The sequence below is a fragment of the Ceratotherium simum genome, chromosome 10 (genome assembly GCF_057802395.1).
Source record: "Ceratotherium simum simum isolate JZ-2026a chromosome 10, ASM5780239v1, whole genome shotgun sequence".
NCBI lineage: Eukaryota > Metazoa > Chordata > Mammalia > Perissodactyla > Rhinocerotidae > Ceratotherium > Ceratotherium simum.
Window position 1 is genome coordinate 75,104,134 of NC_141909.1, and position 25,660 is coordinate 75,129,793.

The window sequence follows — 25,660 nt, forward strand, 5'->3', positions numbered from 1 at the left end:
GGCGCGGCATCAGGGGGGGCCTGCGGGGCGGGGCACTGGAGTGGGGCGGCCAATCCCCGCGGGGGCGCCTGCCACCCGGCCCAATCGCGGGAGAGCCGGAGGGCAGGGGCGGCGCAGGCGGCGACCGCCCCCAGCGGCCCCGCCTCCTGGGCGCGCGGGCGGCGAGGCCCGGGGCCCGGGCTGAGTCAGCGCGGAGCGCAGGCCGCGCCGCCGACCCGCCAGCCTGCAGACCGGCCGACCCGCCGACAGACCGCCGCCGCCGGGGAGCCCCTGCCGGCGCCTCCCGAGCTCGCTGAGCCCAGGCCGCGGGCCGCCGAGGACCCAGCGAGGGCTGCGCGGTAAACTGTCGCCGTTGTCACTCCGGACGCGGAAGTGCGCCTTCCTCGATTTGCTTTAAAATAGGGGCTTGAGTCTCGCCGGCAGGTGTATTTGGTGTAATTCAAGGGAAATTCCCCTCCGCATCCCGGCGCGGCGGTGTAGACCCCGCCCCTCCTCGCCCCATCCCCCCTTCCCCCGGGACGGCGCTCAATGCCTCCGGGAGCATCTGCTGCTCGGGAGGCGCCGCGGGGGCGCAGGGCCCCCCAAAGAGGGGACAGCCCCCAGGGAGTGCGGGCCCCGAAAATAGTCAGACCTGCGTCTAGCCTGGCAGTAAGACTGTAACCGTGGGGTGAGTTTTTAAAAAAGTGCCTTTACGATTGGGAGCTGCTTTTTAAAAGGCCCCCTTCCTGTCCGCTGTTAGCAAGTAGCAGAATAACAATAACAAGCAGTTGCCAACTGTAGTGTCCTCAGAGGAACTTCATTGTTGTGGTGTGATCATTGGATAGCCAAAATGGGTGACGACTTTTCAAAGAATCACCTTAAAGGCGGTTTCAGCCGTAAAATGTCCTACTCTTAAAAATGGGAAGTGTGACAGTCTCAGGTTAGGAAGTGCTTCCTGTTTTCTGTTCCCTGGTTTGCTTGTTTACTCCACAAAATTCCTCTAATTTCCCCGTCATTGAAAATCTAACCTCTCAGGCAAGAATGCAACTGATTATCTCTCTTTTTTCTTTTTAAGAGAATTCAGCTTCCTACCCAAGCAAAATGAGGATTTTTTTGGTAGAACCTGCCATCTGCCTTAGTGCATTTGCTACGACTTTGAGCAGTCCACTGGTAACACAATATGTGTACAGGAGGATATGGGAAGAAACAGGCAACTACAGTTTTGCATCTGATAGCAATATTTCTGAGTGTGAAAAAAACAAAAGCAGCCCAATTTTTGCATTCCAGGAGGTAAGAAATTAAAATAACCCTAAATGTAATAAAAAGGGAATGTGTAATAGGGTTTTAAGTGAAAGAGGACGTTGCACTCGTCATACATTGATCTCAAGGATCACCATAAAACTCCTAAATCTCAAATCAAGAGCCTTTATTCAGTTCTCATCTGTTTGAAGTTTCCTGACACCTTTATTCTATCTCTTCTACTTAAACTCTCCATCTGCTGTGACACTGGCTCTGCTCCTTTCTCTCAGAAAATTTCAGTGCAGTTTCATCTCCTCTGTGGCTGTCTCCTTCCTCCTTCCCCCAGAAAAGCCTGAAAGTTGGACCAAGGTCGGCTGGAAGGTTGGCCTCAAAAACAAACTACTTACAAACTTTGAACTCTTCCCCTTGGGGATATTTTGTGATGGCAAAAGAGTGGCGCTGCCTTCCCAGTCAAAGGACCAGAAGAGTTTAAGGGAATTGGGTCACCTGCCTGCTGGCTCTAAGATTTTCTCCTCAGTCAAAGAGAATTCAGGTGTGACTGAGAGATGAGTCTGAGCCCTGGGGAATATAGCAAAGGGCCCCAGAAGGAAGGCTCTAGCACTTCCCAAGGTGTTTTCCCCAGGTGTCAGGCATACCCTTGCTGGGGTGAGGCCTGGTTGTTTGGCACAGCCCTTGCTGTTACTCTTCTCCTCATTTCCATGGGAGAAATTTTCTTGATTATTTCTGGGCAGCCACACAGACATCAAGGTTCTGGCCTACAGGGAGGTCATAAAAATAGATGGGGCCAAAGGTCTCACCTGGAGGTTTTATCTCCCTTCAAGAATGTTTTCTGTTACATATGTGTCATTCGCAGGGAGTGAGAAGTTTCCATAGGCTCATCAGTTTCTGTATCTGATTCTGTGCTTTCCTTCACCAGACCCCAGGGAGCGGTGGGAGGGATGGAGAAGGACAGGACTTTAACGTCTGGAAATGTAATCCTAAAAATGAGAGATCACATAGCACAGGGTCAGTCCCTAATAAAATAAATGAATTTTTAGTGTGTGTGAGGAAGATTGGCCCTGAGCTCACATCTGTTGCCCATCTTCCTCTTTTTGCTGAGAAAGATTGTCCCTAAATGATTTTTTTTCAGCTCAGATTTTTCTTGCCTCTCTCCCAAGAGATCAATTGTGTGTAAGAAGAGTCCATAATATGATCATGTTCTTACTGTTATACCATATTTATTTATCCTTCCTACATAAAAAATATACACACACGTACATATGTATTGGAATGCAAGATAATATTATGAATTTCAGGGGCCAGCCCGGTGCCGTAGTGGTTAAGTTCCTGCGCTCTGCTTTGCTAGCCCGGGGTTCGCAGGTTTGGATCCTGGGTGTGGACCTACACACCACTCATCAAGCCGTGCTGTGGTGGTGTCCCACATACAAAATAGAGGAAGACTGGCACAGATGTTAGCTCAGGGCCAATCTTCCTTACCAAAAAAAAATTATGAATTTCAGGGTACAAATATAAGAATAAACTCAGCTATTTCACTTATATTTAACATTTTGAAAGTCTATTTTTTGGATGAAAATCTTTTTTTTCCAACCCATTTGGGGTTAAGATATATATATATTCATATAAATAAACATTGATCTACCCTATTTTTCAAATCTTTAAGTTTTCTGAGCCCTGTTACTATAAGGTACCTCTATATACTTCTCTGGGGCAATGAGATTAATCTCGAAAGGACATTTTAACAAAATGACAGGGCTGTGGGAAGGGAACTCTTGGCTAACGGTGAAGAGACAGGGAATTCTAGGCATGTTTGTTGACTTTTATGGAGGAAGGAATTTTTAAGCCCCTTACCACTCCATCCTTGTTAACTCATTAGTTTTGATGTATTAAATTGGCCATTGGGTCTGTTCTCTTCAGGCAGCTCTCAAGATAGGGACTCTGCTATTAGAGGAGACAACTTAGGGTTACCCAACAGAGCATGAAGTTGTTCTTGCTTGGGAATTTATTTATTTAACCTTTTAATAACTAACACAATCCCTTGTTAGCAGATCAGGAATATTTTCTACTCAATTGGAATTAATATATACATTTTAGCCTGTGAAATTGTGACTTCTTTAAAATTGATATTACTTTCCATAATTTATTCCTGTCTCAGTACGTTGTCATTCTCTTCAGTCTTGGAGAGGGAATAGGATTTTTTTTTTTACTCTGATTTCTCCCCTCTACCCTTATATATTATACAGTTAGAATTCTCCAGAGTTTAAAAGGTATAGACACACAAAACAATTTGTTTCTTATGTCTCAAATTTGATGTATGATTGAAATATGCTTTGAGTTTGTCTTTAAAATCTGTATTTTAAAACATAGACTACAGATGAGGAGAGTAGTCTGTGTAAAAGATTGGGTTAGAAATGACAGTAGATAGAAAGGAGAAGACAGGACTTGGGTGAAGGGGTGGAAATGAGAGGAGAAACCCAAAACTGGAACATCTTGTTGAGAAGTTGATTAAAAGATAACTGTTTCATTTATTTATTCAATAAATATTCACTTGATGGCTACCATATCTGTAGGAGATACAGAGATGTGCTCAAGAAGTCTGATCTAGTGAAAATGAAGCAGCTAAAACTGACCATGTACTATGGCCTTGTGCCCAGCACATTATATTTACTTTAAATTTAAATTTAACAGCCTGCAAGGTAGGGACTGTTATCCCCTCTTTTCAGATGAAGCAGCTATAGAGATCCATAATTTGGTCAGGATCACACAGCTGGTGAGTTACAGAGGCCTATTTTACTTGCTTATTCATTCATCCAATCAATATCCATTGAGTACCTACTCTGGGAAGAAGTGTTCTTGGAGCTGATGACACGCAGTGAAGACAAGATTCCAGCCCTGCTGGAGCTGAGGTTGTAGTGAAGGCATATAATGAGTAGATCAGTTAAAGTGTCATGTCCTGTCAAGGAGTGGTAAGTCTCCTCAGAAAAATACAGTAGGAAAAGGGGATAGAGCATTGGAGCGTGTGTGTGCGTGTGTGTGTATGTGTGAGTGTGTGAGTGGGATTGCTTTGGATTGAGTGATTGGTCATAGAAGGCCCCTCTGAGGAGATGACTTTCTTTTTTTTTTTTTTTTTCAAATTTAAATCTCAATTTTTATTATAAAGAGATAAAGCAATATTTCCAACGTATGTGAAGGGAGGCATAAAGAGTATACAACGCAATCATCTCTAATCCCACCACACAACAGAAGCAAGGAAACATGACCAATTTCTTAGAACTTTGCTGTGTGCTTGTGCCTTCTCCCAGTCCTTCTTGATTTCCTCACGGGGAACCATTCTCCAGATTTTGTATCTCTTATTCTTTTTTACTTTACAGTTTTATCATATGTGAATATACTCCTAAAGTATATGTCACTCATTTTTATATAATTTTGAACCTTATGTAAATGGAATAATGATGTTTCTTTGATGATATGATTTATGCTCAACATCACATTTGTAATATTCATCCATGTTGATGCATGGAGCTACATTTTATGCATTTTCACTCTAATTTGAGTTCTCCATTCTGTTTTCCTGCTTTTGTGCTTATAGACAGTATCTTAATTATAATATCATTTTAATATAAAAAGATTTAGCAGTTCTCGATATCTGGTTTGGTAAGTCTCCTCCCTTGTTCTTTTCCAGGTATGTCTCCATTCTTCTTGCATGTTTCTTCATACAAAAACACATTAGATTCTGCTTACTTAGGTTCCAAAATTTCTCTGTATGTTTATTGGAATGCCACTGAATCTGCAGATCACTTGGGGAGGATTGAATCATTATTTTATTTTATTTATTTATTTATTTTTCCTTCTTTTTTATTTATTTATTTATTTTTTTAAATTTTTTGTTTATTGCAGTAACATTGGTTTATAACATTGTAAAAATTTCAGGTGTACATCATTGTACTTCTATTTCTGCATAGATTACATCATGTTCACCACCAAAATACTAATTACAACCCATCACCACACACATGTACTGAATTATCCCTTTCACCCTCCTCCCTCCCCCCTTCCCCTCTGGTAACCACCAATCCAATCTCTGTCCCTATGTGTTTGTTTATTGTTGTTATTATCTACTACTTAATGAAGGAAATCATGCGGTATTTGACCTTCTCCCTCTGACTTATTTCACTTTGCATTATACCCTCAATGTCCATCCATGATGTCACAAATGGCTGGATTTCGTCGTTTCTTATGGCTGAGTAGTATTCCATTGTGTATATATACCACAGCTTCTTTATCCATTCGTCCCTTGATGGGCACTTAGGTTGCTTCCAAGTCTTGGCTGTTGTGAATAACGCTGCAATGAACACAGGGGTGCATGTACCTTTGCAAATTGGTGTTTTCAAGTTCTTTGGGTAAATACCCAGCAGTGGGATGGCTGGATCATATGGTAGTTCTAGCCTTGATTTTTTGAGGAATCTCCATACTGTTTTCCATAGTGGCTGCACCAGTTTGCACTCCCACCAGCAGTGTATGAGAGTTCCCTTCTCTTGAGGAGATGACTTTCAATTGAAGAAGTGAGCTGTGTGATAGTCAGGCGGAGGGAACAGCAAGTACAAAAGCGAATGAGCATGGAGTCAGCTGAGAGGAGTAAGGAAGTGGAGATGAAATCAGAGAAGTCGTGATGTTGGGCCACCAACGCCATGGCAAGGAGTTTGGATTTATTCATGTAAGGAGAGCCACTGGGGCATTTTGAGCAGAGGAGTGACATGAGCTGATGTGTGTTTTTAAAGATCATTCTAATTGTTGTGTAAAGAACTGACTGGATTTGAATCCAGATTCATCTGACTCCAGAGCTCAAGCTCTTAATCATTATGCAAAAAAGTATAACTGGGGAATGATAATTGTCACATGAGAAGGTTCAGAGGAAGACGAGATTACATCTGTTTGGGGATCTCAGGGAAATCCAGGTTGGACCATGGACTGTGCCGGGAACATAGAGGGTATTTGGGGAGAGAGTGGGGATAAGGCTGAAAAGTGAGGTTGGGGCACATGGCACCTTAAATACTCTAGCAGGCAGTGGGGTGGTACTGAAGCTACTAGGTGGGTGAAAGCCATGCTGAAAGTGTGCTTTGGCAAGATGCTCCCAGCATTAGTGTACGTGATCTGCAAAGTGAGAAGCCTGGCGTTATATACTGAATAGGATAGACACCAGGCAGATGCCAGAGCGGTCCAGGTAAAAACTAACGAGCGTTGTCGTTCCAGTGGCAACTATGGGATGATAGAGAAGGTCAAGGGTGTGAGAAGCACTGGGCGGAGCAGGAAAGATTGTCTTGGGGGGCACGGGTGAAGGGAAAGGCTAGAAGCAAGATGACTGAAGTTCTGAGTCTGAGTGACGAGAACATTTCTTGGCGACATGGAATTGCTTGAATTACATGAATATATAAAAATAAAAATAGGCTCACTATTTTAAAAAACCATTAATTTAGTATTTGATATTCTGATGGTTCATCAGTTGTGTAGGGTGCCTTCTAAATATTATAGGAATAGATCTTTGTTTTAAAATAAGCTTAGTAATCCCCATTATAAAAATGGCACATACTCTTTATATAAAATTTGGAAAATATAAAGTGGCAAGGAGAAAATGCTTTTATTTTTATTTATTTATTTATTTAGTGAGGAAGATTAGCCCTGAGATAACATCTGTCGCCAATCCTCCCAGGGCCAACATCCATGCCCATCTTCCTCTACTTTATATGGGACGCCGCCACAGCATGGCTTGACAAGTGGCACGTCAGCGCACACCTGGGATCTGAACCCTGGGCTGCTGCAGTGTAGCGCGTGCACTTAACCACTACGCCACTGGGCCGACCCAAGAGAAAATGCTTTTAAATCACCCAAAATTCTTCCCATCAAATAGTTAGTCTAACAATTGTTACATCTGCCAATCTGTGTGTGTACGTAATAGTTTTGGTCCTCAGGGGAACTGAGTTTATCTCACTCCTCAGTTCATGGCACACTATCACTTTTACTCACTGCAAAGCTCCTCTTTGGGTTTTATTTTAATTTTTAGTAAATAAAAGAATAAGTTTCTCAGTAATCTATTTGTGGAAATACATGTAAAAAGGGCAACTGAGCCCTTCCTAAATAAAGGTCTATCAGATATGACATTTACATGTGATATTCATTCCCCTTTAGAGTAGACAGAAAGATACATCATGGGAAAGGGTATTGCTCTTGCTTTAAACAGCAGTCATGATTTCTTAGTGCTAACTGTTCATAGAACAAAGAAAAATCCTTGTATGGCCAGTCCCGGAGGCCTTGGGGTCTATGGATGCTCTTATATAAGACAGACACACATCAATACACACATTTTTATTTTTATGGGTTGAAGTCCCCACCGTGGTACTTGAATATTATGACTGAGCATTGATGATTATATCACCTCTTGATATTTGCTTTGTGAACTGGATGAAGAGTTAAGCTGTATCAAATCCATGTGCCAGAGATTCCCATCGCTGACCCACTGGCCATGTCAAGACAGTCTGCACCGTGATACTGTTACATATGTTGTCTAAACCTCTGTAAACATTGTCTTTTTATTTCTTTGCAGGAAGTTCAGAAAAAAGTGTCTCTTTTTAATCTGCAGATGGACATAAGTGGGTTAATTCCTGGTCTAGTGTCTACGTTCATACTTCTGTCTCATAGTGATCAGCAAGGACGAAAATTCCCTTTGATTTTATCTTCTGTTGGTGCCCTTGCAACCAGTGTTTGGCTCTGTTTGCTTTCCTATTTTGCCTTTCCATTCCAGCTTTTGATTGCATCTACCTTTATTGGTGCACTTTGTGGCAATTATACCACATTTTTTGGAGCCTGTTTTGCCTACATAGTTGATCAATGTAAAGAACAGAAACAAAGAACAATTCGAATAGCTATAATTGACTTTATACTTGGACTTGTTACTGGATTAACAGGACTGTCTTCTGGCTATTTTATTAGAGAACTAGGCTTTGTATGGTCGTTTTTAATTATTACTATGACTCTTACTGTTAACTTGATTTATATTTTATTTTTTCTTGGTGATTCAATGAAAGAGTCTTCATCTCAGAATGTTTCCATATCATGTAGTGAAAGTTTTAAAAACCTATTTTACCGAGCTTACATGCTTTTCAAAAATGCTTCTGGTGAACGACGGTGTTTGCTCTGTTTGTTACTTTTTACAACGATCACTTATTTTTTTGTGGTAATTGGCACTTCTCCCATTTTTATCCTTTATGAATTGGATTCACCACTCTGCTGGAATGAAGTTTATATAGGTTATGGATCAGCTTTGGGTAGTATCTCTTTTTTGACTAGTTTCCTAGGAATATGGCTTTTTTCTTACTGTATGGAAGATATTCACATGGCCTTCATTGGAATTTTTACCACCATGGCGGGAATGGCTATGACTGCTTTTGCCAGAACAACATTGATGATGCTTTTAGGTGAGTTACAAATGTAGCCTTAGAAATAATCATGTATTTGATGTTTATATAAAACGAATTTAGTCTCTTGGATGAAAAACTTTAATATAAAATTCTCTAACGCATTCCCACAACATCTCCCCTCTTCTAGACTACACTCTGGGTACCTGGGTCCCCATAATTCCCAGCCAAACAGCTCTGAGCTCACGTCCAGTGAGTGCCTTGATGAGTCTATTCTAGTTCAATTAAAGGTAATTTGTTAAAAGCTAGTTTGCCAGAGGCTGAAAGCCAACTTGTTTTAAAAAAAGCAATTCACTGAACAACCACAATTTTCCAAATTTGCAAATTAGCCAAAAAATTATTTTGAGGAACATTCTTCTTGTGAATCAATTCTTCAATATAGCTTTCACTAACTTGAGTGTTTCTTAAAATACTGCTAAGAAGGCTACTTTCCATAAAAAGTTTTAAGATGGGCTAGCCCAGTGGCACAGCAGTTAAGTGTGTGTGCTCTGCTTCGGCGGCCCAGGGTTTGCAGATTCAGATCTGGGTGCGCACCGATGCACCGCTTGTCAAGGCATGCTGTGGCATTGTCCCATGTAAAGTAGAGGAAAATGGGCATGGATGTTAACCCAGGGCCAATCTTCCTCAGCAAAAAAAAAAAGAGGATTGGCAGTGGATGTTAGCTCAGGGCTGATCTTCCTCACAAAAAAATGAAAAAGAAAAAAAAGAAAAAGTTTTAAGACAATTATATAAAGTATACTCAAAAGATTTATAAGAAAAATGTGTATTCACTGAATATATTAAAAAATAAAACTCTTTAAGACAAGATTTTGCAAATTGATCTTTCAGCAAGTCAGTCATTTTATGAATTGGCTTTTGATGAATCACTTTTGGGCAAATTGGACCACTTCCTTAACTACCTATCTCATGAGTGATTTTTGTAGGGCTCGAGTGAGATCCTGCATTTGAAAGGGCTAAGGGATCTGTAAGGTCCAATTTAGTCTTTTTCTACGAAGGTAGTGTTAACCTCTTGCTACTTGGCAGGGAACCAGGTTGACAAACAGAATTGGGATTCATTTCCATCTATAGTACTAGGTGATGGTGGGCAAGTTACTTAACTACTCTGAGCTCTCATTTTTTCATCTGTAGCATGGGCATAGTAGTCCCTAATTCAGAGGGTTATAATAGATATTAGAAGAGAAAACTATAAAGCACTTAGCACAATGCCTAGTATTCAATACATGCCAGCTCTCCATCTGCCTTAGAGGTGCTAAGACCAACTAAGTTAATAGATGTGAAAACACACTGAAAACTTTAAATTGATTTGCAAATGTAATATATTACTATTTTATCATATAACTAAAAATGTTATAGACAATTGAGGGTCATAATTTAAAAGGAGAGGCAATTTGTGTTCAGGAAATTATTCAGACACAGAGATAAACCAGCAAGAAAATAAAGAACCAATTTATCAATAAGTGAATCAATATATTAAAAGAATGCTAACGCTAAGAATGCCAAGTCTGAAAAAGCAAAAACAGAAAACAAACAAAAAAACTGATTAATAGTCACAACTTGCGAATTGTAGTAACCTGGGTTACTACAATAATTAGGAAAATAGCAGTTCATTCCCAATTGGCAGATTATATAGATCTGGACCTAAAATTTCCACGAACTCTTGTTGTTCTTAGCACTGGAAAAAGAATTGGAGAATAAACTAACCTTAAACTGACCCATCTATAAGTCTATCTTAATTCATTAAACAGAATTCTGCAATTAATTAATGCAGTCTTTAGATGCAATGAGTCAGGATGCTTAAAGAAAATGTAATATTTAGAAAGTGTTTCACATTTAAAATTGGCCCTTAGTTTTCTGACTCAGCCAGTGACTCTGGTCGTTTCTCTCACAGTCAGGCTGCCGTTCCTTTTCACTATTGTGCCACTCTCTGTTCTACGGTCCATGATGTCAAAAGTGGTTCATTCTACTGAACAAGGTGAGTTTGATTTGCTTAAGGAATATAATGAATCTATAATCTGTACCAATTGAAATTTTTGTAAGATCAATGTTTGATCCTTCAGAATATTCCTACAACCCTTTTCCTGCACAGAACTCTTTTTGAATTAAATGCTAAGCTCTATGTTAGGAAGAGGCTTATATTCACGCAAGGAGCCCCTCCCAGGGCCTCATGCTTTAGAAGGCTTGCTCTGGACATGCTCCCTCCCCTCCCCCTAAGAGGAGAGGAGACCTCAGGCCAGGCTGATAATGCCCACTGGGAACCCACAACACCTCCCCTCTTCTAGACAACACTCTGAGTACCTGGGTCCCCATAATTCCCAGCCAAACAGCCCTGAGCTCATGTCGTGAGTGCCTTGATGATCCTCTTCCTCAGGCCCTTCTTCCTGAGGGTGGACTGTGACCCCAGTGTGCTTACCTCTAGACCAAAGGGGTAGCCAAGAAGTGACTCTTTATAGGAGGGTGTGGCTCAACCTTGGAATTGCAGGGTGAGGTGTCTACACCCATGTGTACATGATCCTTTCTGAGCAGGACAGAGCAAGAGGTAGAACACAAGGAGCGGAGGGGGGTGTGCTGGGGGTGGTATTGCAGCCTGCAGGCTGGGAACCGAGGGCTGAGGGCCAGCTCTCCCAGTGCTGTCATGTACCTACATGGAACTCTAAAAAGCCTGGGAATTCTAAGTTTGTGTCTGACCGTCCAAATCATTACGAAGGTATACTTCTCAGAGTAGAGAGGCAGAACATATCTTAGTTAACAGTTTGTTAGTCAGAATTATAACTTTTAAATACTTAGAATATAATATGTAGGCCTCTAATTGTATTCTTACGCTGGCCCTCACAAATGTTAGAGCTGGGCCTGAATCAGAGTCCCAGCAAAAACAGGATCCCACTCAGCTGGTTCAGTAAAGAGACTTTAAGGAAGGGCAGGAGAGAGGAGTGGGCAGTGTGGAGGCACCCAGAGAGGATGGCCTGAATAGGGAGGGAGCAGAGAAGAAACATCACAGCCTTTCTCTCCTCCCTGATCCCATGGACCAAGTGCAACAGGAAGTCAGGCCAGCAAGGAAGTCAAATCATATAATCTGTGGGGTCAGCCTCCCAAGCACAGAGCAGACCACCGAAGATCAAACAGTTGAAGGGGTGGGCAGAGAATAACCAGTACAGAAGAAAAACAAAAATTAAATTTCTAGTTAGAACGAGTTACTAGTTAGATATTAGGCATATGGGGTTGTCCTCCTTCCCATTTGTTTCATGTGAATATTATTAGACTTTGGAGCTTTCCTTTGTTTTATGTCTTAGCCTAGTGCAAATGTTCATATTAATTGTTTATGAATAATTTGTAATTATGCTATTCTATTTATGGCAGTTTAGTCAACACTGGAGAAGACTGCATGATTCAATAAATTAAAAAATATATTCTTGATTCTTTTCCATTCATAAGATGTGGCTGTAATACTCACACAGCTGTTTATAGATTGATAATGATTAACTGGAAAATTACTTAGGATATAAAAACTATAGCATGTAAAAATCTACTTGCTTACTTGGATTATGCAATGGTTTCTTAGATATGACACTGAAAACATAACAATAGAAAAAATAGATAAATTAGACTTTATCCAAATTAAAAACATTTGTGCTTCAAAGGACACCATCAAGAAAGTGAAAAGACAATTCACAGAATGGGAGAATATATTTGCAAATTATATGTCTGATAAGGAACGTGTATCCAGAATATATAAGAACTCTTAAAACTCAACAACTGGGCCAGCCTAGTGGCATAGTGGTTAAGTTTGCACGCTCCGCTTCGGCGGCCCGGGGTTCATGGGTTTGGATCCTGGGCTCGGACCTACACACCACTCATCAAGCCATGCTGTGGCAGCATCCCACATACAAAAAAAAAAAAAAAAAATAGAGGAAGATTGGTATAGATGTTAGCTCAGTGACTATTTTCCTCAAGCAAAAGGAGGAAGATTGGCAACAGAAGTTAGCTCAGGGCCAATTTTCCTCACCAAAAACAAAACAAAACAAACAAAAAAAAACCTCAACAACAAAAAGACAATGCAATTAAAAATGGGCAAGTAATTTGAATAGATATCTGTCCAAAGAAGATGTGCAAATAGCCAATAAGCACATGAGAAAATGTTCAACATCATTATCCATCAGGGAAATGCAAATCCAAACCACAGTGAGACTCACTAGGATGGCTAAAATGAAAAAGAGCATAAGAAGTGTTGGTGAAGAAGTGGAGAAATTGGAACCCTCATACACGGCTGGTGGCATGTAAAATGATGCAGCCATTTTACAAAACCGTTTGATAGCTCCTCAGCAAGTTAAATAGTTACCTTATGACTCAGCAATTCCATTCCTAGGTATATGCTAATAATGCTGCTATGAACATCTGCGTACAAGATTTTGTGTGGACACATTTTCATCTCTCTTGGGAAAACACATACACAAAATCTTGTGCGCAGATGTTCACAGCACCATTATTTATAATAGCCAAAAAGGAGAAATAATGCAAATGTCCATAAACTGATGAAAGGTAGATTTGTCCAATGGAATATTATTTTGCAATAAAAAGAAATAAGTACTGATACATGCTACAACATGGATGAACCTTGAAATCGTTATGCTAAACGAAAGAAGCTAGTCACAAAAGGCCACATATTATCATATAAATATGATTTCATTTAGGTGAAATGTCTAGAATAGGCAAATCCATAGAGACAAATTAGATTAGTGCTTGCTGGGGCTGGGAAGAAGGGGAGTGACTGCTAATGGGTACAAAGTTTCTTTTTGGGGTGATGAAAATGTTCGAAAAGCAGATGGTGGTGATGGTTGCCCAACTCTGTGAACATACTAAGAAACACTGAATTGTACAATTTAAAAGAGGGAATTTTACGGTATGTGAATTCTCTCTCAATAAAGCTATTGGGAGAAAAAAAGAAAAATCTACCTGCTTTGACTTAGAGCTAAAATAGACTTGTCAGAATGTATAGTTTATTTTTGTTTATATTTGGTTTAATTTATAAAGGCTTTTAAAAAATCATTTCATACTGTTAAACATAGCAACATTTTAAAACGTTTTGCTTACATGTTGGCATTTCTTATTCTGAATTGTGCTGGCTTTGTGAATTATGATTCTACTGTTCTAGGATAGTATCATTACTTTGTTCTTAACTGCAAACTAAGGAATCCTTTTGATGGTGTCGAAATTTCCATAACCAAGTGTATTCTCATCCTTCTTTATTTTTTAAAAATGGATATTTTTGTGAAAACATTATGCACTTTACAATAATCAGAGGGGAAGGGAAATGCTACAGAGGTTTTCATATGTCTGTCACCATCTCTATTATCTTAAGAAAGGGGAGGACACTGGATTTGGTAATTATTTTGAAGTCTCTGTGCTCTCTCCAGCTGTGAAACCCATAGCTAAAGCCCTCGTGGACTACCTCTTGTCCTCACCTGTGTACTCCTTGTGATTACAAAATGGAAAACAGTAAAAACAGACTTGATTTTTGAGGTCTATAGGATTAAAAAAAGTTTAGGAATAAACTAAACTGCATTTATTATTTAATCCAATCCAGTCCCACTGTTAAGCAAGTTGAACTGCTCAGGGAAGTTCAGCAACAAGCTAAAGCTACTTCATGATAGTGTGGTTGTTCATGTCAAAACCCAACACTGCCTGACCAGTTTCCCAGCAAGAATGGATTCACACCGTTGCCTTATAGGACTAGTACTATGTGGTCTGTCCTCCACGGCATTATCCCTGGCTATATCAGGGGTCAGAAATAAAATAAAATAATAAAGCAATTAGGCAAGTAAGAGAACTTCTTCCTAATTAAACTGACTTAATGTAGTCTCATAAATCATGGAGGCAGTAAGTCTACATGCTACTTGATGATTGATAACTGCGCCTTCAATGAAGCTGTTATTCGTTCACTTGACAAATACGTCATAAACATCTAGCATGTGCCAGGACAGCTCGGCCCCGGGGACACAGCGGTGAACAAAGCAGGTGTGCACTTGGCGTTGACGGAGCTTTCATTTTAGTCGAAAGAAGAAACATAAATGACAACACAGCCTTCCGCAGAGAGACGTTTGTGTTATGAACATGTGTCCTATTGTTCAGTGAAGAATTTGAAGCAATGTACGAAAATATGTAGAATACAGTGAAAAGTTTAAATAGACAAAAATCAGTACACAGTCTGAAAGATCAAGGCCATGGGGAAAATCAGAGTATAGACATGTGAACCATACCCCAGTTATGAAAGGTGAGCCTCAAGCTTGTCTTTTCTTTCCTATCAGTCCAATCAAACACAATTATTTACACAACTTGCAGTGTTTATGAGAAAAATGCATTACAATTTATCATGGAAAAGTAAACTTGGCAAAGTAGGGAATAAGGACAATAGCTTAATGGTAGAGTCTGCAGAAACTACATAGGAACTTATACCGAGGAAGGCATGGAGAGCTGAAGACGGCCTCAAATTTTTTTGTATAGTGATGTAAAACTTGACAAGGAGGAAGAAAGCTACATCTGATGGCCAGCCTGTCTTTTGGAGGTTTAACTCTTCAGTCGATATGGTCTTGGATTCCAGACAAAACTAAAAATTAGTAGAATAATGACCATTTCTCTGATTGTGAGCTTGGACTGACCATGCAGCCATCTCATGCTTCTTGAACGATGCTCCATGGCCTACCCTTTCCCAAACCTGGTGTGTGGCAAGTGTGATGGGCAGCAGATCCCCCTCTTCTTAATCTTGTAAGCCACCTCAGAGCGCAGGCAGTTGCAAGCAGGTAAGACAGAAAAATATGTTCTAAGAATCACTTCACATTAAACTGTGGCATAGCCTTCACTAGAGCACAGGGTAGTTACTTGATGAGTCAAACATACAGGAATCTTGAGGTGACTGCATTTGTTGTCACTTTAGAGGGAGGGATCAAATTCAAATTGCAAAAAGTATGATAAGAAGATCATCTCTCTTTGCCTGCAGCTGTCACTCTTGCCAGATCTGAGAAGCAGATGAAAATGATTACTTTACCTTTCAAAAGGTCCCTGGAGGGGAACCTTGCCTGCTCAGAGCCATCCTGCCCACAGAGTGTCACAGATTAGGGTTGGGAGAGGAAGTGGGAGATTGCAGCATGAACATCGTGGGTAGTTGTGGCTATGCCTGAGCCTGTGGCGGGGAGAGAGACACAGATTTCAGCTGTGTCAGCTGCTGTTAACTTTCAGCTTTGCCCTGTTGACACTGGAACTACAGTCATGCGCCACACAACAACGTTGAGGTCAACAACAGACTGCATATATGACGGGTCCCACAAGATTAGGACCATATGGCCTAGATGGGTCCAAGTACACTCTATGATGTTCACACAACAACGAAATCACCTAACGATGCATTTCTCAGAACGTGTCCCCATCATTAAGTGGCGCGTGGCTGTACTGTGTTTTCAACATCTCTCACATCAAGTCCAAGGAGAACTCTTGACTTCAGTTTCTTCACCTGCACAATGGGTTACTGACTTATTAGGGATTTTGAGGGAACAGCTTTCATTCACCAAGCAGTGCCTTCATGTTTGCTCTTTTCAATGAGTAACAATTTTCTCCACAAGTTTTTGTTTATTGTTTTGTAACTCGGCCTTCTCTTTTTCTCCCTCCACACCTCAACCCCAAACAGGTACCCTGTTTGCTTGTGTTGCTTTCTTAGAAACACTTGGTGGAGTCACTGCAGTTTCCACTTTTAATGGAATTTATTCAGCCACTGTTGCTTGGTACCCAGGCTTCACCTTTCTGCTGTCTGCTGTTCTGTTACTAATTCCAGCTGTCAGTCTATGGTAGGTAATTATTTTAAATCATTTTATCAAAGGATAGCTGGATTAAATGAATTCCATAACCTCACCGGTAAAATTACATAGATCTGTTGAAGTTTTGCCTTGGGATGTACTTTTCTCAAGAACTTTTAGACGTGAAGATATCTGTCAATAATTTTGGAGACTTAGGAAGAAAGAGACAATGACACAGCTGACCAGAACTAGGAGAAAGAAAGATTGGGATAGATAAAGGTTCAGACAAGTTACCCCCTGTCTCTTTAAATATGAACACTTGATTAAATTAGCAAGTAAGAATAGAGATGAATAATTCAAACTGTGATTTCCTAGAGTACAATATCCTCTGATGGCCAAAGATGACTATAAGAAGACATCTTTTAATATGGACTCCTAGAGAAACGACAAGAGCAGAGAGCAGGCACTGACCATGAAGAAGTCTCGGTCCAAAGAGTTGGCTTGTTTAATTACTCTTTTTTTAAATGTAAAACATCCAAATAAATACAAAGTACAAAATTCTATTTATGAATAGTACATAGAGTAAAAAGATAGACCAGAGGCATAAACTTAAGAGAAATATTTGTTTCTCCCTTTGTTTTTCAATTAACAAAATGTGTACATCAACTAGGTAAATGGTTGCTAAAACACTCAAGCAAATATACCTGACACGTTCTGTGGGGCCCAAGCGTTGAGCTGAGAGCTCATTCATCTGTCTCTTCTGGGCTTTGCCCATTCCACGTGGCTGATAGCATAGCTTGGTGATGGGAATCAATATGAGGTGGGGCCCAACCGTCAGGCGTGTAGATGTGGCTGTGAGTAAGGAAGAATGGTACCTATGCGCACAGGCTTTAAGCCTTCTACCAAAACTGTGAACTCCTAAAAGGGCTGGCCCATGTCTTATTCATAGTAGGACCTCAATACATTGTCTCAGTTGAATTCAGATTCCTAGATCTGTGTAAGACAGAATACAATAGCATTTATGGTTCCTGGTGTAATTTTGACAAAAAGTTATTTTTACTAGATATCATTTTTAAAAAGTGACTGTTCATCTATTGAATCGGCAAAATTAAAAATACATGCCGTGCTAGTGAGCACATGATGAGACAATCAGTCTTATACACTGCTGGTAGTAGTGTTATTCAGCACTATGATTTTTGGAAAGCAGTTCATGAACAGATATCAAAAGCTTTTTTAAAAAGTTCATAGTATTTGAACCAGTGATTCCTTTTAGAAACCTATCCTAAGGAAATAATCAGTAATGTCTAAAAATTTATATATAAAGAGGTTCAGGGCCAGCCCTGTGGCTTAGCGGTTAAGTGCGCCTGCTCCGCTACCGGTGGCCTGGGTTCAGATCCCGGGCACGCACCGACGCACGCTTCTCCGGCCATGCTGAGGCCGCGTCCCGCATACAGCAACTAGAAGGATGTGCAACTATGACATACAACTATCTACTGGGGCTCTGGGGGAAAAAAAGGAGGAGGATTGGCAATAGATGTTAGCTCAGAGCTGGCCTTCCTCAGCAAAAAGGAGGATTAGCACAGATGTTAGCTCAGGGCTGATCTTCCTCACAAAAAAAAAAAAAAAGAGGTTCATTATGGCAAAAAAAATTTTTAATGGCCAACCATAGGAGAATGGTTAAATAAATGATGGTGCATCCATATCATGTAAAATGACTTTAATAAGAACTGCATATACACAGGGAGTAGAATAATAGGTAATTTCAATTTTGTTCTTCATATACTTATAAATATTCTGTTATGAACATATATTACTTTTATAGTTAGAAAAATTAATGCAGGTGGATAAAAGGTAGTTAGTTATCCTTTTAATAGTGCTTCTAATAATATAAATGTAGATGGTTTTCTGAGGTTTTTTTAATCCTATACTGTTCAATATTTTTAAAATTACATGCTATTTTAATTATTTGCAGGTGTCTTGTCTTAGCTTCGGTTATGGCTATTGAATATGAACTTCAGTAATAGCTTTAGTTATAACTATTTTATGAGAACTACACAGAGTAGACAATGGGATAGATGGACATCTTAGGGATCTGGAACAGGAAGAATTCATGTAGTTTTTTATTCAGAACATTATGCATAACGAGTCAGTTGGATTCAAAATAGCAGTATGCTCCTTCTATGCATAATTTGCCTAATTCATTAAAAGCCATGTAACCAGGGAAAAGATGGAATACAGATTATTTATGTATTGCCTTAGTCACAATTTTAAAATGTCTTGTTTGCTTTGGCAGTGTTGTCAAGTGCACCAGCTGGAATGAAGAAGGCTATGTACTTTGTATACAAGAAGAATCCAGTGAAGACACTTCTGACAGTTGATTGATTGTGATTTTAAAAAGCCAAATGCACATATCATCTACTCTGATTTCTGAAGAATATAAACCATCTCCATAATCCATACTTCATGAATAATCAATGCTACATGTCCATCCCTCTAAGCTGAACAGTCAGAGCAACAGCCGCTGGCTCCAGCTTCTTACAGAACCACGCACTTTGAGCACTTTATGAATGTCACGTGAGGTATTTCCAATACACAGAAGAACAAACCTCAAAACACTTCCCAGTTTTGGACTTACAAAAGATGAAACTTAATAGTAGAAGGAGGGATTAAGAAACTTGATTCAATCAAAAGCAATAATCTCCCTGACATACTCCAGTCTCTCACATTGAGACCGAGGAGATCTCTTTACCTCGGTTTCATCATCTGCAAAAAGGGTGACCTCTCTCAAGCATTTTGAAGGCATAACTTGAAAATCATGAGGAATCATTCACTGATAGGAATATAATGATGGAAGTTTCAAACATTTATAATATAATTTTACTGCTACTTAGGTAATTCTTTGTTTTATAGAATCCATCAAGGTGTTATTGATAGTCACAGCTTTTACTAGATGCAAAATCCTCAAAAGGGAAGCACTTTAAAGAATATATATTTTCACTTTTCCTAATATGTTTCATCAGTGACAGGCCTGATAATATTTCTGTATGTCACACAGGGGTGACTAGAAAAAGATAAGATTATAAATAAAATTGTTTCCAAAGAAATGTAAAAACTGAGTAAGCAGCTAATTGTGAAGTAAAGTAATTAATATTATAAAGCCAATATTCATTCCTTATTTCTGTCAAAGGATATCCATTTCTTACTGCCTTAGCTCATCCTGGGGTCCACCCTGGTCCCTGAAAACACCACATTCTCTCATGTCTCCTGTCTTTTTACACACTTCCATTGGCCCTTCTTTCCTCGTGACACTGAAACTTTCAAGTCTCAGCAAAAACATTGCTTCTTCTGGGTAGGCTTCTTGACATTTCTTCCCTATTCCTATACGTCCCTCCCCACCGTCCCTGCAGGGCTCCCATAACACCGTGTCTACTTCCATCCCAGCATTTTCCATTGTCTTGTAATGTTTGTTTCCCCTGACAACGAGCACCTTGAGGACAGCGACAATCTTTGATTCCTTATTGCATCCTCAATAAATGATTGTTGAACTAAATGACTAGAAAATTTTGTTTTAACTTGTAAAAATAATTTAAAGCTAAATATTTAATGCATTATGAGAGTAACCACTCATATCATGCCATAGTCATTAAGCCAGCCTTGCAAATAAATTGAAAAATATTCTAGCCCATACACTTTTTATGTTGGTCTATAGTATTTTCACAGGTCCTTCAATACTTCCCATTTTCTAAGTTACCTTATGTAATAACACAGATGTCTTAAAGGACAACTAGATGATGAACTTCTTTGTAATCTCTTGAAAGCAGATACAGTCTTCTGTTTGATAGCATTGCTTAGGGCTTTCTTCTGTAGGGTAATGAATGATTGCTTGACTAGCAAATAGCATTCATAATTTAAAATACTAGAAATTCTTATTTCCAAGACATTCCTTCTGAGCTGGGAGCCCATGTAAGAACTGATTCTCAGATAGACAGATTGACTGATTGATTGATTGATTTTTATTTATTTTTTTCCTTCCTGTTCAATGCTCTTCCCAAACCAAAAGGAAAAGTACTTTACAGTTTACACAGTGTTTTCTATACCACCTTATTTTATGCTTAATAACCCTTCAAAGTAGATCTTCATTTTCCTCATTTCTCAGACAATGAAGGTAAGTCTCAGAGAGATTTGCCCATGGTTATTCAGCTGCTACTAAGAAACAGCATTATACAGGGATGGACTTGGCACTGCTGAGGTAGACGTATGACAGATTATAAATTCAATATCGAGAAGTGAATCAGATAGAGTATGCAGTGCCCCTCCAAAACACTTCAGCACTATCTGTACCCAACTAAATTGCCTACAATATTGCATTTTTTGAGGTTAGACAAGATAGTCTATAATCAAGTCCCTTCCAGCTCAACCTTTCATGATTTTACACATTCCTCTGAACTGAACAGAGCACAGATGGTATTATATAATACAGTTGAAGGATTAACAGATGGTTTTTCAACTGAGCAAAAACTGTTTTGAGATGTAGTACATATATTAGAGGACTGAACTGAGGTGGCCCAGGGTAATAATATAGCATGAATGAGCTTAGCCATCTCCAAAGTTTCTATTCAAAGACATGATTAGTAAATGTGATGCTGAAGACACCAGAGAAACACTCAAGCTGATGGGGTATATTGCCAAGACAGAAATGCAAAAACAAAGATATCTAATCTCTCATAATGTGACCTGATTATCTGAAGAAAAATTATTAATGGAATGACTTGTCTTTCTGGAATCCAGATAAAGGGAAACAAGGGAAAAACATGTTCCTTTTTATCCAGCACTGTACAAGGGGGGTTAGATACACCATATCTAATAGAAATGAATATTTTCATCACTAGGGAAGGTGTATTTCTATTTCTATGAGGCTGGACTATTCAATAGGCTCATCCATAGCCTGCATTGCACATCCTCAAGAAATCCCTTTCTCCACGCCTATGCTCCCTAAATAATCCTCTGGTTACTCATTCAATACCCAAAAATCTTACTAATAAGAATAAGGTGCCCTAGGTTCAGTCCTCTTTTAAAGAAATGCCTACATATCAGAACCACTGGAGGAATTAAAAATCCCTGGAAATTCTGATTCAGTTGATTTGGAGTAGGGTCCTGGAATCTATTTTAAAAATCTACCCAAGGGATTGATACACATCCAGATCTGGAAACTACCGCCTTAGATGAGTGTTTCTCAGCTCTAAATTTGTATTAGAATAATCTGCGTAGGATGAGCAGTAAAATAAATACAAATACCAAGCCTTATTCTAGGTCAGTAGTTCTCAGTCTTGGCTGCCAGGTAGAATCACCTGGGGAGCTTTTAACACAGCCAATGCCCAGGTCCCAACCCAGGCCAACTGAATCAGAATTTCTGAGAGTGGGAGGCAGACATCAGTATTTTTTCAAGTGTTCTCCAGGTGATTCCAATATGTGGCCAGGGTTGAGAATCACTGCTTTAGATCAGGCGTCACCAACCTTTTTCTGTCAAGGGCCAGAGAGTAAATATTTCAGGCTTTGTGGGTTAGTCTGTCACAACTACTTAACTGCCATTGCAGCACAAAGCCACCACAGACCACACATAAACGAATGCGCATAGCTGTGCTCCAATAAACAAAACAAGCAGCAAGTTGAATTTGGCCCATGGGCAGTAGTCGGCAGAACGCCTGCTCTAGATGGAGGACATACATATTGTGGTTACTGGAGAGGTATGTCCCTCACTGTAAATACTGGCATTTTAGGTTACAGAATACATAAAATAGTGTAAATATAAAACTCTTAGTACAGTGCCTGGCTCAGTGGGGGCTTGAAAAATCAGTCTCACTTGATTAATCTGAGGCAGTCCCTTGAGCCAGATTGATTCTGGTTACACCAACAGAATAAGTACATAGCCTCAAATCATCACTTAGGGACTGCTTTCTTGGGGATGATATGTAGCTAGAACATGATCAAGATGGGACCCAGACCAAATGGTCTCATTGTGAAACATTTAAGGAACAAACAAATCAATTCTACACAAGTGTTTCCAGAAAAGAGAAGCAACGAACGCTTCCCAACTCATTTTATGAGGTCAGCATTATTCAGATGCAAAACCAGACAGAAATTACAAGAAAAGCAAACTGCTATTAAAAAAAGTGATTAAAGGAGACAATTTAGGTGATTCAAATATTTAATACTTCATGAAGCAGACAGTCTCCATTTGGAGAACTGCAAAATGGGGCGAAAGGTGGGAAGCTTTTACAGCATAAAGAATCAGGACCAAGGAAGTAGTTGGCTTGGCACTTGGGGACTGGCTGACTGGATATACTGCATTTCTGGTCAAGAAAAGCATTTACCAGGACATGCAAGTTATCTAAGTTTGAGTGTGTTGACGTGGCACACCGGGCAGGAGTAGCTCCATCGTGGGCCTAGAAAGTTATTTCAACACTACAGACTGACATGCCTTATAAACATGAATAAAAAATTCCCAACAAAATATTAACAAATCAAGCAATATATAAAAAATATAATACATCTTTACCAAGTGGGGTTTATCCAGAGAATGCAAGGCTGGATCAACATTTGAAAATCATTTAAGGTAATGCACCACCTTAACAGACTCAACGAAAAAAACAACATGATCATATCAGTAGATGCAGGAAAATAATTTAACAAAATTCAACATCCATTCATGAAAAAAATTCTCAAGAAACTAGGATCAAGATGATAAAGGGCATCTACAAAACAAAACAAAACAACCCTGTACAGCCAACCTGATATTTAATGGCAAAAAGACTGGATGCTTTCCCCCTAAGATTGGGAAGAAGGCGAGGACACCCAGTCTTACAATTCCTACTAAACACTGTACTGGAAGTCATAGCCAAAAGGCGAGAGAAAGAAATTAAAAGGCATACAGATTGGGAAGGACAAATTAAAGCTGTTCATCTACATATGACATGACATAAAAAATTCTAAATTTTCATTTAAAAAATAACTAGAATAAATGAATTTAGCAATGTCATAGAATACAAAGTCAATGTACAAGAATCAATCGTATTTCTATATACTAGCAACAAACGACTGAAAAAATTAAAATTAAAAACAATACCACTTAACAACAGCATCGAAAAACACAAAATACCTAGGGATAAATTTCATAAAATACGTACAGGATCTGTACACTGAAAACTACAAAACCCTGCTGAGAAAAATTAAAGAAGACCTAAATAAATGGAAAGATATACAACATTTATGGATTAGAAGAGTCAACATTGTTAAGATATAAAAGTTAATATAAAACTTCTAGAAGAAAATATTCGTAATCTTGGGTTAGGCAAAGATTTCTCAGGATGCCAAAGGCACCAAACACATACACACAGATAAATTAATTGGATTTCATCTAAATTAAAGTTTTCTGCTTATTGAAAAACATCAATAAGGAAATGAAAAGGCAAGCCAAGATTCCAGAAGATATTTGCAATACATATATCTGACAAATGCTTCATATCCAGAACATATAAAGAATTCTCACAATTCAATGAGGCAAATAAACTATTTTAAAAGGTGGAAGAGAGGGCAAAAGATTTGAAAAGCCAATTCACAAAATAAAGATACAGTAATGCTCAATACCATTAGTCATCAGAGAAATGCAATTAAAATCACAATGAGATACCACCACATACTCACCAGAACGGCTCAAGATTAAAAAGTGTGACGATAGCAAGTACTAGCGAGGGTGTCAAGCAACTGGAATGCTGATATACTTACTGTATGACTCAGCAATGCCCTCCTGGGTTATTTACCTGACAAACGTGAACATATGTCCATACAAAGACTGGCATATAAATGTTCACAGAAGCTTCATCCATAATAGCCAAAAACTGGAAATGACCCAAATATCCTTCAATAGATGAATGAGTAACAAAAATATGTTCTATCCATACAATGGAATACTAGTCAGTAATAAAAAAGAACAAAATTACTGATATACTCAACAACATGGATAAGTTTTTAAACATTATACAAAGCAAAAGAAGCCAGATGCAGAAAATTACATATTGTATGACTCTATCTATATGAAATTCTTGGAAAAAAAAACTAATCTGCAGTGTCAGAAAGCAGATCAGTAGTGGTTGCCTGGGGCTTGCAGCTGGAGAAATAAAAAGGGATAGGAGAGAACTTTTGGGGGTAATGGAAATATTCCATATTTTGATTGTGGTGGAATTACACAGTTGGTTACACAGTTGAATACATCTGTCAAAACTCATCCAGCTGTATACTTTAAATGGGCACACTGATTTTATGTAAATTATACCTCAATAACATTAAATAAAAACGACTATATTGGTGCTTTGAAGCCAGCACTAATACATGTTTGAGGCCCTCAGTAAAGGTACAGTTATGTAGCTTATCTTGGGAAAGACAGTTAGGTGGCCTGTGAACAGGGGATTTACATAGGCGAACCACTCCAATGTTCCTGTCCCTCAAAGTATATGATTTTCTTCTCCTACACCGGTGGTTCTGAGAGAGCGGTCCCTGGATTACAGCATCACCATCACCTGAAAACTTGTTAGAAACACAAATTCTCAGGCTTCAACTCAAACCTCCTGAACCACAAACTCTCTGAGGGCAGTGGGGCCCTGCAATTTGTGTTTTTAAAAGCCCTCCTGTGATTCTGATGTCCAAAAATTTTGAGAACCACTGCTCTACACTATGCTAAGGACTTCTGGCATCTCAGCTCCATTTAGTGTGGGCTGGTGTTGAATCCAATTTTGCAAACTATTAAAACCAGATCCAGCCTCTTGAGTTAAATGAATCTAGAATTATCTTGTATAAGGGCATCATAGTGATATTCTAAAAGCATATTCAAAATCTATTCCTTCACATGTTCCTGAAATTCTTGTAGATATAAATTGGCAAAGTTCTCATACTCTTTCTACATGTTAGACTTCTTTGGATTTGGCCTCCAGGGGGCATGCTGGGCTCTTCACACTAGCTACAGGTTTGGAAATAAAAGAGCGCTGTGGAGAGAGGAGAATTGACTTTCTCCACTAAACTGACCCCCTCCGTGAAGACAGTTTAAGGAAGAAAGGAACACTCTCCTTCTAAGAGAGAAGAAACTGCTTCCTTCCTCAGTCATATTCCCACTTAATTCAGTTCTCA

General features: G+C 39.4%; 1 protein-coding gene across 3 annotated transcripts; it reads left to right on the plus strand.

Annotated features, from left to right (window-relative positions):
* The first annotated feature begins 188 nt into the window (after positions 1 to 188).
* SLC46A3 (solute carrier family 46 member 3) lies at positions 189 to 20,033 on the plus strand. Of its 3 annotated transcripts, none has more exons than XM_087436243.1 (6): positions 189 to 338; positions 1,055 to 1,269; positions 7,835 to 8,705; positions 10,594 to 10,677; positions 16,378 to 16,534; positions 18,777 to 20,033. In XM_087436243.1, exons 2-6 carry the CDS (start codon positions 1,081 to 1,083, stop codon positions 18,859 to 18,861), a joined length of 1,386 nt encoding a protein of 461 aa, XP_087292369.1. In that variant the 5' UTR covers positions 189 to 338; positions 1,055 to 1,080; the 3' UTR covers positions 18,862 to 20,033. The 3 variants fall into 3 exon arrangements, with proteins under 3 accessions (XP_087292369.1, XP_004435348.1, XP_014646733.1); XM_004435291.3 differs by having other exon boundaries at positions 232 to 667; XM_014791247.2 differs by having other exon boundaries at positions 232 to 372.
* Positions 20,034 to 25,660: the final 5,627 nt, after the last annotated feature.